This window comes from Gavia stellata, chromosome 10 (assembly GCF_030936135.1).
Source record: "Gavia stellata isolate bGavSte3 chromosome 10, bGavSte3.hap2, whole genome shotgun sequence".
In the NCBI taxonomy this organism is placed as follows: domain Eukaryota; kingdom Metazoa; phylum Chordata; class Aves; order Gaviiformes; family Gaviidae; genus Gavia; species Gavia stellata.
The window spans coordinates 26,233,417-26,250,071 of record NC_082603.1 but is presented as its reverse complement, the minus strand read 5'-3'; the positions used below and the strand labels follow the sequence as shown (position 1 = coordinate 26,250,071).

Below are 16,655 nucleotides of genomic sequence, written 5' to 3'. Positions count from 1 at the left end.
AAATAAAAATGTAGCTATTAAGCAACTCTTATTCTAAACTCCAATAATCCTGATGGCTATGATTATACGAATGCACAGTTTTTACTCAAAATCTTACAAACACCCTCCCACTGGACATTAAACAGCATCTAGCATGGGAATGGTCACACCCTCCCTCTCAACCACAGCTATCCTGTCCGTGAGGGATGGCAACAGTCACTGGCCTTTCCACAGCACCAAGCTCTTCCCACCACCAGTTTTGGAGCATCCCAAGCACATTTTCAACCTCACAGCAGGGGCATTCTTAGGACCCTCTTATTTCAGGACCTCTAGCTGCTCTTTCTGAACATAGGAGATGATAGATAACCACAGATGCAACTCAATCATGCAGATGGTGAGATCTGGGACAGAAAGGCTGAGACCCCCAGATGGTGTTTGTTAACCCAAACCTGTTCATGTAGGATCAAAGCAGGAGGGAGAGAGCAGCATCCACACAGGGCCATTTACCCCATCCTGAGATGGATGGATAAATAGCTCCCTCTGATAAGACCTCTCTCTCTTTCCTAGATTAAAAACCTCAGTTTCAAACAGATAAATATTCAGGAGACTACACAGCAGGTCTTTCTCATTTATTCTCTACGACTGCAGTAAAAAAAGCAGACCTCCTTTGGGACATTTTAAAAAGAAAAATAAATATAAAGCAGTTTTGCTTTCCCTGGAAATTTGGGGTATTTCCTGATAGCCAGCAGACGTAGTCTGTTGCCCCTTCTACATCCGACGTAATTTGCAGAAATACATAGGTCCAAAGTTGGCTGTGAGGTGGGGCAGCACAAGCTCCCCTAGCCGGCAATCCGAAAAGAAGGAAAACGTGTCCTGGAAAAGCGTCCGAAAGTGCCTCAAGTCCTCAACGTGGACACTGATGTTAAACTGGGTTTCTGCAATTTCTACCGCTCTCTCGATCACATACTCATTCTGCAGCGGGGAGAGGGAGCACGTAGAATACACCACCTCTCCTCCCGGCTTGGTAGCGAGGATCCCAGCCCTGCAGACAAGAGGAACACACACACCGTCACAGGAAGAGGAGGACTGTGTGGGATACCAGCATTCCCACCCACCGAAATGGGGAAGCTAGCACGTAACTCGTAGGAGGCAAGAGACAAATCTCCTTGAACTCCACAGGCTCAGCACACTCACTGTGTCACTGCAACCTGAGGGCTGTTTTAGACCAGGGCAATATGGGTCAAACAGATGTTTAGATTGATAAAGTACTTAACATGGGAGAGACGCTACTGGAGAGCAGCTGGAAGGAGTAATCCTGCACTCACCTCCAAGGGAATAAGAGTATGTACAGGTGAAGAGGCTCTCACAGTTCAAGCGCTGACATGGGACTCTAATCTGTTTCCTTATTGCCGCAGCTCGCAGTCAGCCCATCCAGCCTTCCCAGCAAAATGGGGTGATGAAGCGCCCCTGTGTCCTCCCACATGCTGGGAGATGTGGACACTTGGGAATCCTCCAGGGCTGACTGCCAGGACCCAGGAGATCATCACACAAAAGGACAACACTATATCCATCCTGTTCCTTACAGGCTCCTCCCTACCTCCTGTGGCTACTGCTGGGCAGGAAGGACATTTGATCTGACTGAGAATATTTGCACCTTCTTACACTTATGATGATTTGATGTGTTGACCTGTTGCCATTCCAGAAAACTACACATGGTTTCTACATTTCCCAGTCGGGGACACACAAAGTAAGAAGAGGTTTCGGTGCTGGCCATGGAGAGCTGCTACCGTAACACAAGTAGCACCAGAACACAGCATCGAGCTCACTCACATCAGCAGCTGCAGCTGCAGCATGGGCAACATCTGACGCTCCTTGGTTCGTCTCCTGTGGAAGATGTTGTTGTCGTCCTCCATGACAGAGTGCCTGTCCGTCGTGCAGGGCACATCCACCAGGACCTGCAGCAGCAGAGATCCTGCATCAGTCCCGGGTCCAAGCCAAGCTCAGCCAGTCTCCCAGTGCAACATGCCCCTTGCCCAACTCCTCCACCCTCACCACCCACCAAGCAGTTGTCGGTACCTGGCCTAGCTGATGCTGCCCGAGCGCAGGTGTGCACCCACACTGACCTGCAACTCATCTGGCTGCTTTTGTGTTTCGGGAATGTGCAAAGAGACACAGAAATGGTGGCTAACGCCACATTCTCACACGTGTCCTCATTTAATGTTTCTGCTCTGTGCGTCTTCCTGGTAGGTGTTACTGCAGCACCTACAGCTGCAACCATGCACGGCCAGAGCTCCTGCAGCGATGCCTCCCAGAGTAACAAACCCAGCTCCCGTGGCTGGACATGGCTGAGAAACAAGAATTATCTAAATCCCCTCCAGGTGACAGATTAGAACAGGATTTTCAAGGGATATTACACCGATAACAAGGTACAACTCCCTATGCCCATAATCACCAGATCCTGCAGGAAGGGTATGGCAGAAGGAAATGTTACTCCCTATCTGGCTTAGTCTTCTCTCTTTCTCTGCATTTAAGATTATGGAAAACTATACAATTATACTGTAGGATAAACTGCTGTCTTCCTCTGAAACAGGAGGAAAGTGAACTAGATGGGTTTATCTTCAGCGGTTCCCAAACACCTACCTTATGGAAAGTGCCACCTTCCAGCTGCCCCCAGTCCCTTCCATCGCAGGACGTGACACTCACAGTTTCCCTGATTTCTTTGGGAACGTAGCTATGGAGAATCTGGTACAGCCTCTTTGTCCGGGAAATGGATATGTCGTTGGCTGCCAGATGCCCTGAGAGGACAAAACAGGCACACCGGGAATGTCACTCCTGCAAAAACACAACTGATTTCCAACTCTTATAACCAGAAATGATTAACGGTCAGACATTAATGGGCACAGCACATTCTTCCAGCCCTTTTTATGCATGGGGACAAGGAACACCCGCCTCCACTTACCACAAACCCCAGTCTGCAGCAGAGCCAGAGTCTTGCCACCTGGAGCCGCACAGAGATCGAGGACAAAGTCATCCGGCTGCACATTGAGCGCCAGGACGGGCAGGAGAGATGCTGCGTCCAGGAGATAATAGTCAAGGAGTCCCAGAGTGTCCGGCCTAGAAATCACCAGTTTGCGTAAAAAAAGCAAACGTGCGAGGGGAAAAGAAAACAGCAATTGGAAGTGAGGATGGGGACATACAGAAGCAGCAGGTGCTCGCGCACGTGCAGCCCCCGAGGCTGGCAGTGACAGCGGGCGTATCTCCCAGGGATGTCTCACCATGCAGGGCGAAAGCGCGTGATGTCCCCCCTGGGGAAGGTGTAACACTTGATGTTGGAGCTGATGGAGGCATTAAGCGGTGGTGACATCTCTGCCTGTGTCATCATCTCTGCCTGCATCACTGTCCTGCCCTCGCCAGACCCCTCCTGGGACCTGCTTTCCCCTCTCCCCACTTCCTCCGCAGCTGCACCCTGCTGCGATCGCTGCGCCTTTTTGGGGGCTTCAGAAACAAAATCGGTGGCATTCAGCAGCTCCAGCTCTTGGGTGACATGGTCAACATGAGAGAAGTTGTTGAGGAGGGCGCCGTACTTCTGCTCGCAGAGCAGGCTGGCGCGGACCGAGGGCCACAGGTCCTTCAGCTGCAGGCTGTAGCTCGCGTCGAAGTGGTGCAGGGCCAGCCGCGTCGGGGGGATGCGGGGGGCCGTGGCAGCCTTGGGGGGAAAAAATCAGAGATGTTAAAAGACAAAATACCTCGACATCCCAGTGCCCCCCTCCCCAGCCACAACATTTTTTTTGGAGAATCCAGCACCGGGTCCTGTGCTACCAAAAGTCCCTGGGGCCTTTCTGCAGCCCCACAAAGGGCTTGTGCCCCCGACACCCATGGGCTGGTGGGCCCCCAGGGAGGGTTCAGGACTGGGAATGGCTGAATGGGGCTGGGGGCACGGGGGGGGCACATGAGGAGGGGAACGGCTGTGTACGGAGTGGCGTAACGGGGGTGCAATGGGGGTGCGGTGGTTGAGGGGGTGCAATGAGAGGTGCAAGGGGGTCAAATGAGGAGATTAGAGGGGTGCAATAGCAACATAACTGGGGTAAAATGGGGAGGCAGAGGGGGCGCAAAGGGTACAACGAGGAACGGGGACAGAAGAGGCGTAAGGAAGGTGGGATGGGGGAGAGGGGAGATAGGAAGGGGTGCAGCAGAGGCGTAACCCGAGCGTAATGGGGGAAGAGGAGACAGAAGGGAGGGGGCAGCGGGGGAACGATCGAAAGAAGATAAGAGAGGATGCAGGGGGAGAAAGGGGGTGCAAGGGGGTGCAGAAAGGTTAGCGGGGAGAAAAGAGGGGGTGCAACGCAGTACAAGGCGGGGAAAGGGGGTGCGGGACGGGCGGCCGCGGCGCGGGGACCCGCTCCGGCCCCGCTCACCCACTTCTCCTTGTACCGGTGCCGGCGCTGCCCCGGGCCCAGCCCCGGCGGCGGCCCCCGCCGCAGCAGCGCTGCCGCCGCCCTCCCGCAGCCGCCCAGCGCCGCCATCGCCCGCGCTGCGCCCCGGCGCCTTCCGGGGCGGGACCGGCACCGCTCCACCGCCCGCCCGTCCCCCTCGGGGCTCCGCACCGCCCCCCCGAGCGAGTAACACCCGCGTGGGTTTCCCGGGTGCGGGGCCGCAGGAAGCGCTGCAAGGCGGGGAGGAGCCGCGCTCGGGCATCAGATGCTGAAGGGGATCCAGCAAGGGACCGGGCTTGGCGGCAGGAGGAAGGCATGCGGCGGGGCCGTGCCCCCAGCCCGGCGCCTTCTTTCCAGAGCCTGTGCTACAAAAACCTCAAAACTCCTAATATTAACATGCTACACTCACCCTAATAAAGCTCCGTTACAGACTGCTACTTTGGTAAAGAACAGCCAAATTTAAAAGGTGTTTGTTTTCACCTTGAAGAATAGCTGAGGAAGGATTTGCTGCCCGGTGAAACATCAGTGTTCCTGCTACCGAACAACCTCATCAGAAGAAAAACCAGGCAGAGAATGAACTTGACCCTTCCACAAGACAGTTCCATGTGAGCAGAAGGGGCTGGTGACTCACACAGAAGGGCTTTAGTTCCCCCAGGTGACAGTTCGTGGTCTGCTCAGCCTTTGAGCCGGTAGAACCACCACCATACCTGTCTCCAGCCATATGGTCAGTTGCTCTGGACAAGAACACAAAGCCAACTGTGGCCAGGAGGCTTTTGCAGCCTCTAGCAGCAGTAGGTGACAGTGAGGGACAGGTGACAGCTTTCCCCCAAAGGGGGGGAAACTTCTCTGCTAGAAAAGGGTCACTCCCTTTAGTTTAACTTAGTCAGAACTTGTGTGAACAATATTGGTCTTGTGGGGCTTGGAAACATCATTGTGGCTCCACAGACAAACTTCTTGCCTGTGGGATCATGCTCGAGCCGCTGTGCATCATGGCCACACAAAAAGGATGTTCCCACAAGTGAGGAAAAGTCTCCCTCCACAAACCGGGCTCTGACCCCCACTAATTTCATCTTAACCCAGTACAAGTCACAAACACAAAGAGCTAGGAAATAAACGGAGGGTATTTCCACGGGAACTCTGTTTAATATGGAAAATTACAGAATATCAACATGTTTTTTGCGTGGCTACACATCTTCCACGAGAACAGACGCAGTGACACGCTGAGGCTCAGTCGCGGCAAAAAAGCTGTTTCGCTGACACTTGGCATGGAGAATGAACAGGCAGGAAGCAGTACTGTGAATCCAGGAACCACCGACACGGGCTGTGGCAGCAGATGGAGAATCACACCTGCCTTCACTTCAGGTTTTTAAAGAGTTTGTGAGCAACCTGAAAAGAGACAAAGCAATTGGTAACTCACAGTTTAGGGCTGGAAATCAGCATGGTGCTACGACCTGCATCTTGGTTTTCTGGGCCACTAACACACATGGCCCCACAGCCCTCCACTCTTTTCATTGTTTTGCAACAAGTCATTCAAGAAAACTAACAAGCTGAGATTTCTTACAAAGTTTCACCTCAGGTTAAAAAGGTTTAACTTTAAAATGGCAGATACAACACTGAAATAGCAAAGTGTCGTTTGCAGGGTAGAAACAATGCATTTGACTTATTTAATTAATAACCTACTGAATCCCAGCTGGAACTGTTGCAACAAGGAGGAACCAAGCATTTAACAGGAAAAAGCATCAAGCTCACAGTTGCTCACGGTTCTTTGGAGCTTACTGCAACTGAACAGCTACCACGTCTCACACTTGAATTGTCTGCACTCAGAAGCGCAGCTAAAGGCAGCTCTGCTCCCACCACCAGCAGGCAAGTTGCATCCACAGGTGTTGCACTTACACAGTGGTCCCTGGCGTGCAGGAAGTCAAAAAGCTCCTCTGTACACTGCTCTTCTGTCTGGGACCTGGAGGACACCCGCGCATCACACAGCTCCAGCCGCTCCCGCGCCTTCACGCATTTCTCCATCTGCTCGCAGTGCTCCCGAACCGTGGTTAAAGGATCCTGCAGGCACGGGGCTGCCGTGAGAACAGGGAGACCCCGAAACGCCGTTTTCCCCCGAGGCCCCTGCTTTAACAGGGAGCCGCATATCCGCGCCGAAGCCCATATTCAAGCCGCCTCCCCGCTAAGCTTTGTATCGCAGCACAGAGCAGCGACGGGGGCCCGAGCCCCTACGAGTTTGTTTATCAGTGCTGAAAGGCACCGGGCCTCTTCCCCTAGGAGCAACGAGTCGCTCTAGAGACTACGGGTGCACCCCGCCGCCGCCGAGGCCTGCCAGCTCCCCGGGCAGGGGCGGCCCAGGCCCCCCCGCCCCACATCTTACCACCAGCTCTTCCTCCTCCTCCTCCTGCGGAAAAAAGAAAGAAAGCACAGCCGTTACCGACCGTCCGACTGCCCGCGGCGCCTCGGCGCGGCCCCCGCCGCCCCGGCCCGGCCCCACTCACCTCGGGCTCCCCAGCGTGAACGACGCTGTCGCGCAGCCCCATCCCTCCGCTCCCGCCGCCCAGAAGGACTCGCCAGGGTCACCCGCCGGAAGTGCCGCTGCTCGCCCCGGAAGCGGAAGCGTGCCCGCAGCGCGCTGGGACCGCCCCCAGGGCGTGGTGCCTCAGGCCTGGGCTCTTCCCCTCCAAACATGGCAGCCGGCGGCGGCTGCGCCTGTGACAGTCTCGAGACGGTTATCGCACCGTTCCCCGCCTTCCTTTTACTCTTCTTCCTGGGGATCGCAACCTTGGAGCCGGCTCAGCCTGACTGTTGCTGGCGGCCTCTCCGGCCCGGCGTGGGAAGGGGACGCCGCTCGACGCGACCTCCCTAACATGGCCGCCCGCTTCCTCCTCCTCCCAAGATGGCGGCGGGGGCGGTGCGCGGGTTGGGGAGGGTGTCCCTTCCCAAGATGGCAGCGGCGCGGCCGCGCTGAGCGGGGCGATGGCGGCGGAGGGGCCGCGCAGCCTGTTCGCGCTGAGCGCGGCGGCGGTGAGCCGCAGCATGGGGGCCCTGGAGCGGGACGTCTGGGGTAAGGCGCGGGCGGCGCGGGGCGGCGGGGCGCGGGGCCTGGGGCCTGTCCGCACTCTGCCGCCGTCTCCCTCTGGCTCTCCGCAGCGCTGCCCGGGCACCTCCTGCGGGGGCTCCTGCCGCTTCTCACCGTCTTCCGCCTCGAGCGGGCCGAGGGCGCTGCGCGGAGAGCAGGTGACACCGGCGGGGACGGGGACAAACCCTTGGGGGTACCCCCGGGCGGGAGGGATGAGCCCTCACAGACTGATGAGGCGGACAAAGCCCCACATACTTTGGGGTGATGTTCTCCGACCTGGAGAGGTGAGCCCCACACCGGAGGGACCCCCAGCTGGAGAGAGGAACCCGCGCTGGAGGGACGAACCCTTCCAGGCTGGAAACCTGAGGGGTGAACACCTCAACGGGGTGGGGGGACACCCCCGGAGCACAGTCGCTGCCACTTGGGCTTGGACACCCCCTGTGTCCAAAACCTTGAGCCCCATCCTATACCCTGGCAGGGTTCACACAGCGATGCAGGCCCTGCTGTAACTTTGCTCCTTTTGAGGACCAGCAAAACCTGCCATTTTTTAACTCGCGTCCCTTAAAAGGTGATGGTCTTCCCCTCACAGCAAAGCACTGCCCTTTTGCTGCAGCGGTCTGGGTCTGCGCCCCCCAGCACTGCCCCTCATCTGCCCAGCGCCCCTGTGAGCTCTGCGGGGGAGAGCTCTGGGACAGGGCACTCGGACGGGGAGAAAGAGGTTAAAGCGCCCAGTTGATTTTTTTTTTTTCCCCCCAGGCGTCTCGACACAGCCCATCTGGCGCAAACTGTGGGATGATGTGATGAAAACCAGGCCGCCGAACTCGGAGGTGAGGGGATGCTGCCGATGGGAGAAGGGGCACGATGCAGGCACCCCGTTTCCGACATCTTCCACGAGGTTTTGTTTTGAAGTCTGCCGGTGCTCCTGGCCACCTCCGAGCAATCGCTGGCGCTTGTTTATAAGCATTCGTAGAGCTCAGGACCAAGGCATGACCCTGGTATTACAACCATTTTGGGAAACGGGGTTCATAAAAGGAACTGTACTGTACAGCCACACCCTTCATTTCACAACAGTGAGTTTGCTGAAAGACTAAATCCTGTCTTTAGAGATGTAATTCATAGGGAAACAGAGGATAAAAACAGTATCTTATATCATGCTGACGCCTACACTGGCAAAAAAATGTGCTGATGCCTTAGAAAGCACTAGAAAAATACTTACAGAAGACCATGAGTTTGGAAGAATGGTTTTACATACGGAAACTGAAGCAGCTCCGTTGATTCAGCATCGTGAAAGAATCGTTAACAGACCATTTAATGACAGTCCTTAAATAGATGTTCAGGAAGAAAATTCCTGATGATGTGGTTTTTAACAGGCAAAAACATGGCTTAGCTTCAAACCACTGAATATGTTTAAATTAGGCCAGAAGCAGGATGAAGAGAAAGCAATGGGAGTAACTCAGTTTTTCAACAAATACACTGAGGAAGGATGTTGAGAACTAGAAAGGCAGTCTCAATTGTGCTAGCAATAGGTTTTTTTGGGTACCGCATTTACCAGGTTAGCAGGTAGCAATAATTTAACTTAAAAAGAACAAGGAAAAAATTGTGGCTGACTTTTTGTTAATATGGTCCTGTTGTTTAATTGCAGAGTATAACCTGCTGGAGGAAGAAGTTCCTTGAAACGTTCTTCTCAAACGTTCTTCACGGTGTCTTGGATGTTTCCTCTGACTGGCGTCTCAATGACCATCACTTCTCGCCACTGCTCCACAGCTCCCCGCATGTTTCCCAGCTTACCCTCTGCAACATGCTGCAGGGTGCAGTGGAGCTCACTGCTGAGCACAACCAGAAAGTGCTTGAAAACCTGGCTGGCTCCCTGCAGATCCTGAAGTTCCAGCATCTCCTCTCCTCTGACCAGTCCATCAGGCGTTCGCTGGTTTTACTTCTTCACCGGCTGATTCACCATGGCTCTGTCAGCCAAGTGTCCATGTATTCCTGGCCTGTTCCCGACACAGTTCTTCTCGTTCTCATTTTGAGCATGAGTGCTGGATTTTGGCGCTCGGGAAATGCTCTCGCATATCACAGCAGCCCATGTGGCCTTTGCAGAAAGGAGGACAAAGCTCAAAGCCAGGAATCAGCACAAGAGCGAGCAGAGAGGGGCCATTGCGATGAGAGTGAGAGGAGCAACGGCGAGAACCAGAAGAGATCCCCCAGGGCCCCGGAGGAGGCTGATGCAGAAGTGAAAGGATGCGGGACTGACACTCGCCTGAACTCTGTCCTCTCTGGACCGAGAAGTCCTCCTCTGCAAAACCAAGCATGCAGTGAAGCAAGCAGCAAGGTGCCCTGTGACCACACCAGCATTCAGGGAGGATCTTCTGATTGCATCTCAGACCAGCTGTCCTGTCACCCCGTTCTTCAAAAGACACGCAGACGGCTGAAATCTGCAGTGGGGAAGAAACGTCGCTGCCTCAGACGAAGCAGGGGACCATATGCTGACCCAGAAGACCTGTATGATTTTGTTTTTACTGTTGCTAGAGAGGATAATTCAGGGTTACTTGACAAAAACAGCACAACAGAGGGAGAAAACACTGAGAACTGGACTAGTTCCTCCCCAGGATCTCTGTGCACTGGCCATGCTGGCTGTAAGAAAAGAGGAGGATCTCCTGGGATCTTTTCTCTGAAAGCTGCTCACCGCTTCCGAAGCGTGTCCACGCTGGAATTGTTCTCCATTCCTTTGACTGGGGAGACATGTCGGACTCTGAGTAACCTGCTGAGCTCCTGGGTGTCTTTAGAAAACTTGGTTCTGTCTTACAATGGTTAGTGGTGTGAACAGGTTGCTTCCTTCCAGCCTTGGTCTAATGGTCTGACTTACTGTCCAGGTTTACCCTGATTTTATGTTTATATTTATTATGGAATGGGCATTGTAAGAGTATTGGTACCTGAACTTGAGAATGGTGTCGGTAGAGATGGTTAATGAGTGTGAGGACTTGTTTGAGGGAGAAAATGCGGCCCTTCTGCGCCAAAACAGCCCCTGGCCTTGTGCTTAAAGACCATCCAGAGAGGGCGAAGGGAAGAGCCAGATCTCCATCTCCCGTATACACAGTCTAGCTTAAGAACGTGTGGATAAAGCAGTCTGTGAGTTTAGCCTTTGACTTACGTTGCTTGGCTGCTGGTGCAGCTCCAGCTGCATGTGTGTTGGTGTCTGTACAGGCGCAGCTAACACCTTTCTGTACAAATGCTGTTCCAGGCCTGGGTGCTAACATCTTCTGCATCCTCACTGGGCTCCGGGCCCTCTCCCGCCACTCGGACTGCCACCTCCGCGTGGTGCGTGTGAGCGACGTCTTCTCCCACATGCCCTGCATGGACCTTGTTCGCTGCATCCTGAGCGCCTTTCCCCAGCTCCACACACTCTCAGTCAGCTTCGACCTCAAAAACCAGCTGGAGGAGAACAGGCCAGAGGGGAATCCAAGCTGCAGTGAAGCAGAAATCCCAGGTAGGAAATAGATTCTGAGTAATGACCCGGACATGGCAGGCAGATAGAGCTGTAAAAGCTTGGCATGGAGATTTGAACTCTACAGTGTTACAGTGGTGTGTAATTAAGCAATTACAGTCTCACCTTTCTGATTTAGGTGGTGTTGCAGTTTGTCATTTCCAGTCTGTGACGTGCTCTGTGGAGCCTGAATCTCGGACAAAGCATTTTATTGCTGTATGCCAACCTGCTGCAACATCAGCTTTCTACGGGGCCAGTCATAACCTGCTAGCAGTGACTGTCCACGCAGCCCATGGGGAATGTATTCCACCAGATCTGTAAACTGGTTGGGAGCTTCTGCTCTGTCCATCCTATTGACTGAGGCTCTAAGCCTTAGATGGACCCTTAAGCAGAGGGAAAGCATCTCTTGGTCATCACAATACCACAGGTGATGGCAAAGCGCTGCCCAACCCTCTGGATTACAGTCTGGGAGCTATAGCAGCATGTTCTCAACTCACAGGTCTCTCATCACCCTCATTAGCCCTTGAATGACCAGAAAAGCAGTAAACAAAGCCTGAGCAAGTATGGAGTGGGGTTAGTGAAGAGCTGTGCTCTGGGAAGGCACAGACTGGTTTGCGCATAAAGGGTGACCTTTTCTCAGGCATAGTTTCACTGCCAGAACACAGTAGAAATTGGTGGCCCTGTGGACTGGCAGGAGTCCTGAAGTAAGCCTTAAGTGATTTATATTACCATAGGTCTGAGCTGGCATAGAGCCCTGTGAGGCAGGGCACATCGCATAGCGGTTTCTACTAACCTAAATGATAGTTATGTCAGGCACACAGACTTCTTGCTTGCTCTAGGACCTAGCTAAGTTGAAGACGGGCACTCCAGACCAAGCTCTTTCATTGTTGTTTGTTTTTCTTCCCTTAGAGAGCTGCCTGGAGCAGCTGGAGATCCGATTCCCCAGGGAACCTCTGCACACCGTGTTCCTTCTGCCAGTGCTCAAGGCGTCAAAGTCCCTCCAGCAGTTGTCCCTTGACAGTGCCACGCTGCCCTGTTCTCAGGAGCTTGGGCTCCTTTTGGAGGCACTCAAAGGTACTCTCCTAAATCTGTGACACACAGAGTAGCTTCCTTGCTGTGATCTTTCATCCATTAGCATGAAGCCAGCTCAGGTGGGTCCATTTCTTCAGTGTGGACATCCTCAAAGTCTCCTGAGAAAAGGAAATGGGTGTCAGCCATCCCACTTTCTGTGCTGAGCATGTGAATGGTCCTGCACAGCAGGATGGTTCCTTTTTAATTACCCACAATCCAGCACAAATTATCCACAGTCCAACTCAGTTTCTGGGCGTTAGCTGGTACTTGGGTCAGGGTCTTTTTACCCCAAGGACATACAGTACTTTAACTGAGAACTTGTTTTGCTTTTAGAGTGTAATCCAAATTTGAAGAAACTGAGCTTTCATGATGTGAACCTGGCTGAGCACCAGAATGAAGTTCTGCTTTTGCTTCAGGATCCTGTCCTGCAAGGTACAGCAAACTCCTGAGTGCTGGTGCCTGGAAAGGTGCTGCAGGTGGCTGCTTTTGGCTGGGTGATGTTTAAGAGGTGATCTTCGGATGTGCAAGGTTTAGTCAAATGTCACTGGGGCAGATCCGTAGCTGTTGGCAGAGTGGAAACACGTCTGGCTCTTTGTGCCAGCAGGGTAGAGAGAGGAGCAGCTGCAGAGCTGGTGTGTGCTGCCGAGGAGAGTCCATATTCTTAGCTATAAAATGAAGGTTTTTAAACCTGCAGAGCACATTAGCCCTTAACTGGGTCAGCTGGCAAAGCCACTTCCCTGGGTGTGATCTCTGCTCTCTTCCTGTGACAGAGCAGTAGTGCTGTTGTATGCAGTCCACTGCTGGGGAAGCTTTGTTCTTGCATACGGATTAAGGGCTGGAGCTGTCTGCAGGATGTAATTATGGAATAATGAAGCACGCAGGGTGTACTAACATGTACTGTCAATCCATTTCTTCTGTAGAAATCACGTTTTCTTTCTGCCGGCTGTTTGAAAGCTCTACTACTGAGTTTTTGTCGGAAATAATCAATACAGTGAAAAGAAATTCATCTTTGAAGAGCCTCAAACTGCCTGGGAATCGCCTTGGTGCGTACTGTGAATGTTGCTGTGGGTCCTTGACCTTAGACCAGCTCTCTTGGAGGTAACATCAGGGTTGGAGTTAGAACTGTTGCTAGCTGGGGACCTCCATGCTGAACTTAACGCGTGCATGAACAGAGTGGATTTAGCTCACAAAATAAGGAGCACCAAGTTAATTTTTTAAAGGCAGAATTTCAGTTGCATTCAGCAATGTACCAAGAGCCCAGGTGCTGCGCAGGCATTACGGTTGCTTTTCTCTGCAGCAAAAGCAAGTATCAGTGGGATTCCAGATTTGACTGAACACTGATCTGCTTCAGACTCTTTAACAGGAACAGATCTAGCAGTAGATGCACTGCCTGTCAGCCAGAGGCACAGATTTTGCCCAAGCTTGGTGATTTTGTGCCTTAAAAGCTGTTGGCAGCCACTGGAGGGATGGGGATAAGAAAAGGAAGGGTTTGTGTCAAAGAAGAGGAACTGAATTTACATAAATGATAGGCTTTTAGATCACAGGCCAAATAGAAATGTCTGAGAAATGAATTTCAGGTAAATCCAGAATATTGTTTTCTGTTCTTTTAATGAAATGAAATGTGAAAGCTTGGGAGCACCTGAAATACACCTAATTTCTGAGGTTTGATTTTAACCATGTGCTATCGGCCATTTTTAAAGCAAAGCTGCATATTGACTTCTCAAACAAAACCAGGATTTTTCTAGTGAAACAAACTGCCCAATCAGCAAATGTTTCCATTGCCTTGAACACTGTGCTCAGCGGGGTGAATTCGCTTTAGGCCACTGAGGGGGACAAACTGAGGGTGCAGAGATGAGCCCTTTGTCCTGCACGCACATGCTTACAGCCTCATTTCTGCACGATTATCCCAGCCCTGTGGCCATTTAAATATTTAACACAGTTCCCAGTTTGCATCTAACAGCTGTATTTCTCCCCTCTTAGGAAATCACAGGCTGGTTGCCCTTGCAGACATTTTCTCTGAAGATTCCTCCTCTTCTCTTTGCCAGCTGGATGTCAGGTATTCTGCTGCTCTAAACACCCTGAATTTCTTGTTTCGGGAGGGCCAGAGCTGAACTGGGCTCAGACAGCAGGAGAAGCCTGAGCGTGGTTTTGTTCCTTCCTCAAGGGGACATGTGCCCAAGAAAAGCTTAGAGAAATGCTGCAATGGGCACATACAACCTCAGGGACCTCCAGCATCTCTGAAGCATCTCACTGTCCCTTTTATAAATGAGTCAAGCTCCATCTTAAAAGCAGCTTTGGTTTGCTGCTCCCTTGGGAGGCTGCTGCAAGCCCTTCCTGCGCTGTAGGTTAGAACTAACATCCCTACGTACATTTATTCTTAGGCATCAGCATGAATAGTTCTGTTCCCACTGCCCTGGAATAGGGAGAGAATGCTGTCATTGTCCCTGACAGACCCTGTGAATGCTTCTGCATTCCTTTCATCATCTTTGGTCTTCAACCTGAACTGCTGCTCTCTTCCTGAGCCTCAGTGGCCATAAAGATAGGCAGTAACCTTCATGAAGCACATGGAGGGTGGCATTTCTGCAATAGTAATGACTTTTTTTGCTTGATTATTCCCCCCATCCCCTTTACATCCTAGTGACTCAGATTGCTGAGAGTACACAGGCTTGACAATTTATTTAACCACGGCCACTCCTTCAGCAGCCTTGAATCCTGATTGTTACTGTGCCGCTCATGAGATTAAGTCCAGCATGCAACTTTGTATTTATTTACACATCTGTGCAGGGGAGATGACCTTTTAATCTAGAAACACCAGGACCCTACACATGTTCTCCAGATTTTCTCAGAAGGAAGAGATAAACTATCACTTACTGCTGAGGTTTGCACTGGGACCTGTAGGTTGGGCCAGGCCCCTTGGTCCAGGCAGTTGACAGCTGCTATGAGATTGAAGTGCTCCTGGCACTGTTGAGCCAACAGCTTGGGGCCAGGAACATTTTAAGGCCACAGCTAGGTCTACTTAAGTCAGTAGTAAGGAGGCCAGGATAAATGAGTTTAACTTGTCAGTGGTTACCACCTTAGTTTTAAAAAGCTTCTAGCCCTTCATATTACTGTGCTTCAGTTTTGTTTTTCATCAAAACTGGAAGACCACTCACTTTGTATTGTTGAAGAAAGTTGTACTTTGCATTGAAACATCCTCAAGTACCTGCACTGGCAGTTACTAGAAGGGACTGTAATTTAAACTGCTCAAATTATAGCCTAGACTCTTAATGACTTTTTTTTTTTGTGTCCTCCTTTCCCTGGAAAGCTCAAATTGTATCAAACCTGATGGACTCCTGGAGTTCACAAAGAAGCTGGAAGGCCACATCCAGCAGAGAGGGGGACAGATTCAATTCACACACCTCCGCCTCTTCCAAAATTGGCTGGATCAGGATGCCGAAACAGCTCAAGAAGCCCTCCGGCGTCTCAAAGCTGTGTGCAGTGTGGTCAATGACTCGTGGGACTCCTCCCAGGCCTTTGCTGACTACATCAGTGTCATGTGATGGACACAGGAGCAGGAGCTTGAACCTAAGCAGCATCAGCTTGAACCTAAGCAGTTCACTCCCTGGCCAATAAGATCTATTTCATAGCATGGGTGGGGCTTTCTTCCCCTGGTTCAAGCAGGGTACAGTTCTTCACTTTTCTATTAATTTGAAGAAGGGGTACCACAGTGAAGTGACACACAAGACCGCATGTGTCAACAACAGCTGTATTTCCAGGTGATCTAACTCTTGCCCTCTTCTCAGTTTGAATATTTTAAGTGGGACAGATATCAAATGAGCTTCTGTGACTTCCTGCAGACATCTGGACAAGCAGTTATTTATTTCACTGGGTGTTGATACAAATTTTGTGTCTCATCAATAACTGTCTCCATTGTTGGAGAGGCTCAAAAGCTATCTGGTTGTGGTCCTTGGCAACCAGCTGTAAGTGACCTTGCTTTTGAGCAGGGGCCTCAGACAATACGACTTTGAGGTCCCTTCCAACTTCAACCATTCTGTGATCTGTGAAATAAAGACTCCTCCCTCCCTTCTAGTAAGGGGAGTAGAAAACAAGCTAAAAAAGCCCCCAGCCTTGACCTCTTCTTACCTTTGGAAAATTTTACTTTATACAAAGAAAAAAAAACTCTTTCTGTACCAAGTAGCTTGCTGTTTATTTGCAATCATGTTGCCTCTCTCCAATGTGTGCAGTCATGTTACAGAGGTTTTGAATAGTTTGTTCTTTTGTAACATTTTTATAATAAAAATATAATTAAGACCCATAACATACCAAAATGTGAATTTTATTACTGGTATGTAATGCAATCTAATTAAAACACTCTGCTAGATAAGGGGATCCTGCCCATAACAAAGCAAGTGGTTTTAGAAATGGAGTTACAGTAATAGAGCCTGATTTCGTACTGCCTGCATGATCTTTCAGGCCAGATGTTCAACATACAAGCTGAATTTTTTTTCCTTGTACAAATCCTCTTGTTCCTGAGTAATCAGCAAGGTTCACATTTCACAACAGAAATGGATCCTGCAAGTTTCTGATCAGCAGCTGTAAGCCATAGCTGTCAAGGAAAAAAACATGACTGTGCACA

The 16,655-nt window shown here is 51.4% G+C and overlaps 3 protein-coding genes across 3 annotated transcripts; 1 reads left to right on the top strand and 2 right to left on the bottom strand.

Annotated features, from left to right (window-relative positions):
* Positions 1-593: 593 nt before the first annotated feature.
* NSUN4 (NOP2/Sun RNA methyltransferase 4) lies at positions 594-4,502 on the bottom strand. Its single transcript, XM_059822196.1, has 6 exons — positions 4,395-4,502; positions 3,255-3,685; positions 2,939-3,093; positions 2,620-2,774; positions 1,810-1,934; positions 594-1,021 (listed from the first exon to the last, which is right to left on the bottom strand). Exons 1-6 carry the CDS (start codon positions 4,500-4,502, stop codon positions 748-750), a joined length of 1,248 nt encoding a protein of 415 aa, XP_059678179.1. The 3' UTR covers positions 594-747.
* A 1,030-nt stretch (positions 4,503-5,532) lies between these two features.
* On the bottom strand, positions 5,533-6,998 carry LOC104260773 (cytochrome b-c1 complex subunit 6, mitochondrial). The gene is made up of 4 exons (XM_059822231.1): positions 6,908-6,998; positions 6,787-6,810; positions 6,306-6,467; positions 5,533-5,798 (listed from the first exon to the last, which is right to left on the bottom strand). Exons 1-4 carry the CDS (start codon positions 6,947-6,949, stop codon positions 5,766-5,768), a joined length of 261 nt encoding a protein of 86 aa, XP_059678214.1. The 5' UTR covers positions 6,950-6,998; the 3' UTR covers positions 5,533-5,765.
* Positions 6,999-7,385: 387 nt separating this feature from the next.
* LRRC41 (leucine rich repeat containing 41) lies at positions 7,386-15,591 on the top strand. The gene is made up of 10 exons (XM_059821973.1): positions 7,386-7,473; positions 7,560-7,646; positions 8,245-8,315; positions 9,131-10,295; positions 10,727-10,972; positions 11,879-12,043; positions 12,374-12,472; positions 12,961-13,083; positions 14,021-14,096; positions 15,345-15,591. Exons 1-10 carry the CDS (start codon positions 7,386-7,388, stop codon positions 15,577-15,579), a joined length of 2,355 nt encoding a protein of 784 aa, XP_059677956.1. The 3' UTR covers positions 15,580-15,591.
* Positions 15,592-16,655: the final 1,064 nt, after the last annotated feature.

Excerpts from the sequence above, each read along its gene's own strand:
- NSUN4 (XM_059822196.1), bottom strand. The coding sequence starts at position 4,502 with ATGGCGGCGCTGGGCGGCTGCGGGAGGGCGGCGGCAGCGCTGCTGCGG. Across the intron at positions 2,775-2,938 it reads GCTGCAGACTGGGGTTTGTG|GGCATCTGGCAGCCAACGAC; the intron begins GTAAGTGGAGGC and ends TTGTCCTCTCAG. Across the intron at positions 1,935-2,619 it reads AAGGTGGCACTTTCCATAAG|GTCCTGGTGGATGTGCCCTG; the intron begins GTAGGTGTTTGG and ends CTGCTGCTGCAG.
- LOC104260773 (XM_059822231.1), bottom strand. The coding sequence starts at position 6,949 with ATGGGGCTGCGCGACAGCGTCGTTCACGCTGGGGAGCCCGAG. Across the intron at positions 6,468-6,786 it reads AGGAGGAGGAAGAGCTGGTG|GATCCTTTAACCACGGTTCG; the intron begins GTAAGATGTGGG and ends CCGTGCCTGCAG. Across the intron at positions 5,799-6,305 it reads TGCACGCCAGGGACCACTGT|GTTGCTCACAAACTCTTTAA; the intron begins GTAAGTGCAACA and ends GTCTCTTTTCAG.
- LRRC41 (XM_059821973.1), top strand. The coding sequence starts at position 7,386 with ATGGCGGCGGAGGGGCCGCGCAGCCTGTTCGCGCTGAGCGCGGCGGCG. Across the intron at positions 7,474-7,559 it reads CCTGGAGCGGGACGTCTGGG|CGCTGCCCGGGCACCTCCTG; the intron begins GTAAGGCGCGGG and ends GGCTCTCCGCAG. Across the intron at positions 10,973-11,878 it reads CAGTGAAGCAGAAATCCCAG|AGAGCTGCCTGGAGCAGCTG; the intron begins GTAGGAAATAGA and ends TTCTTCCCTTAG.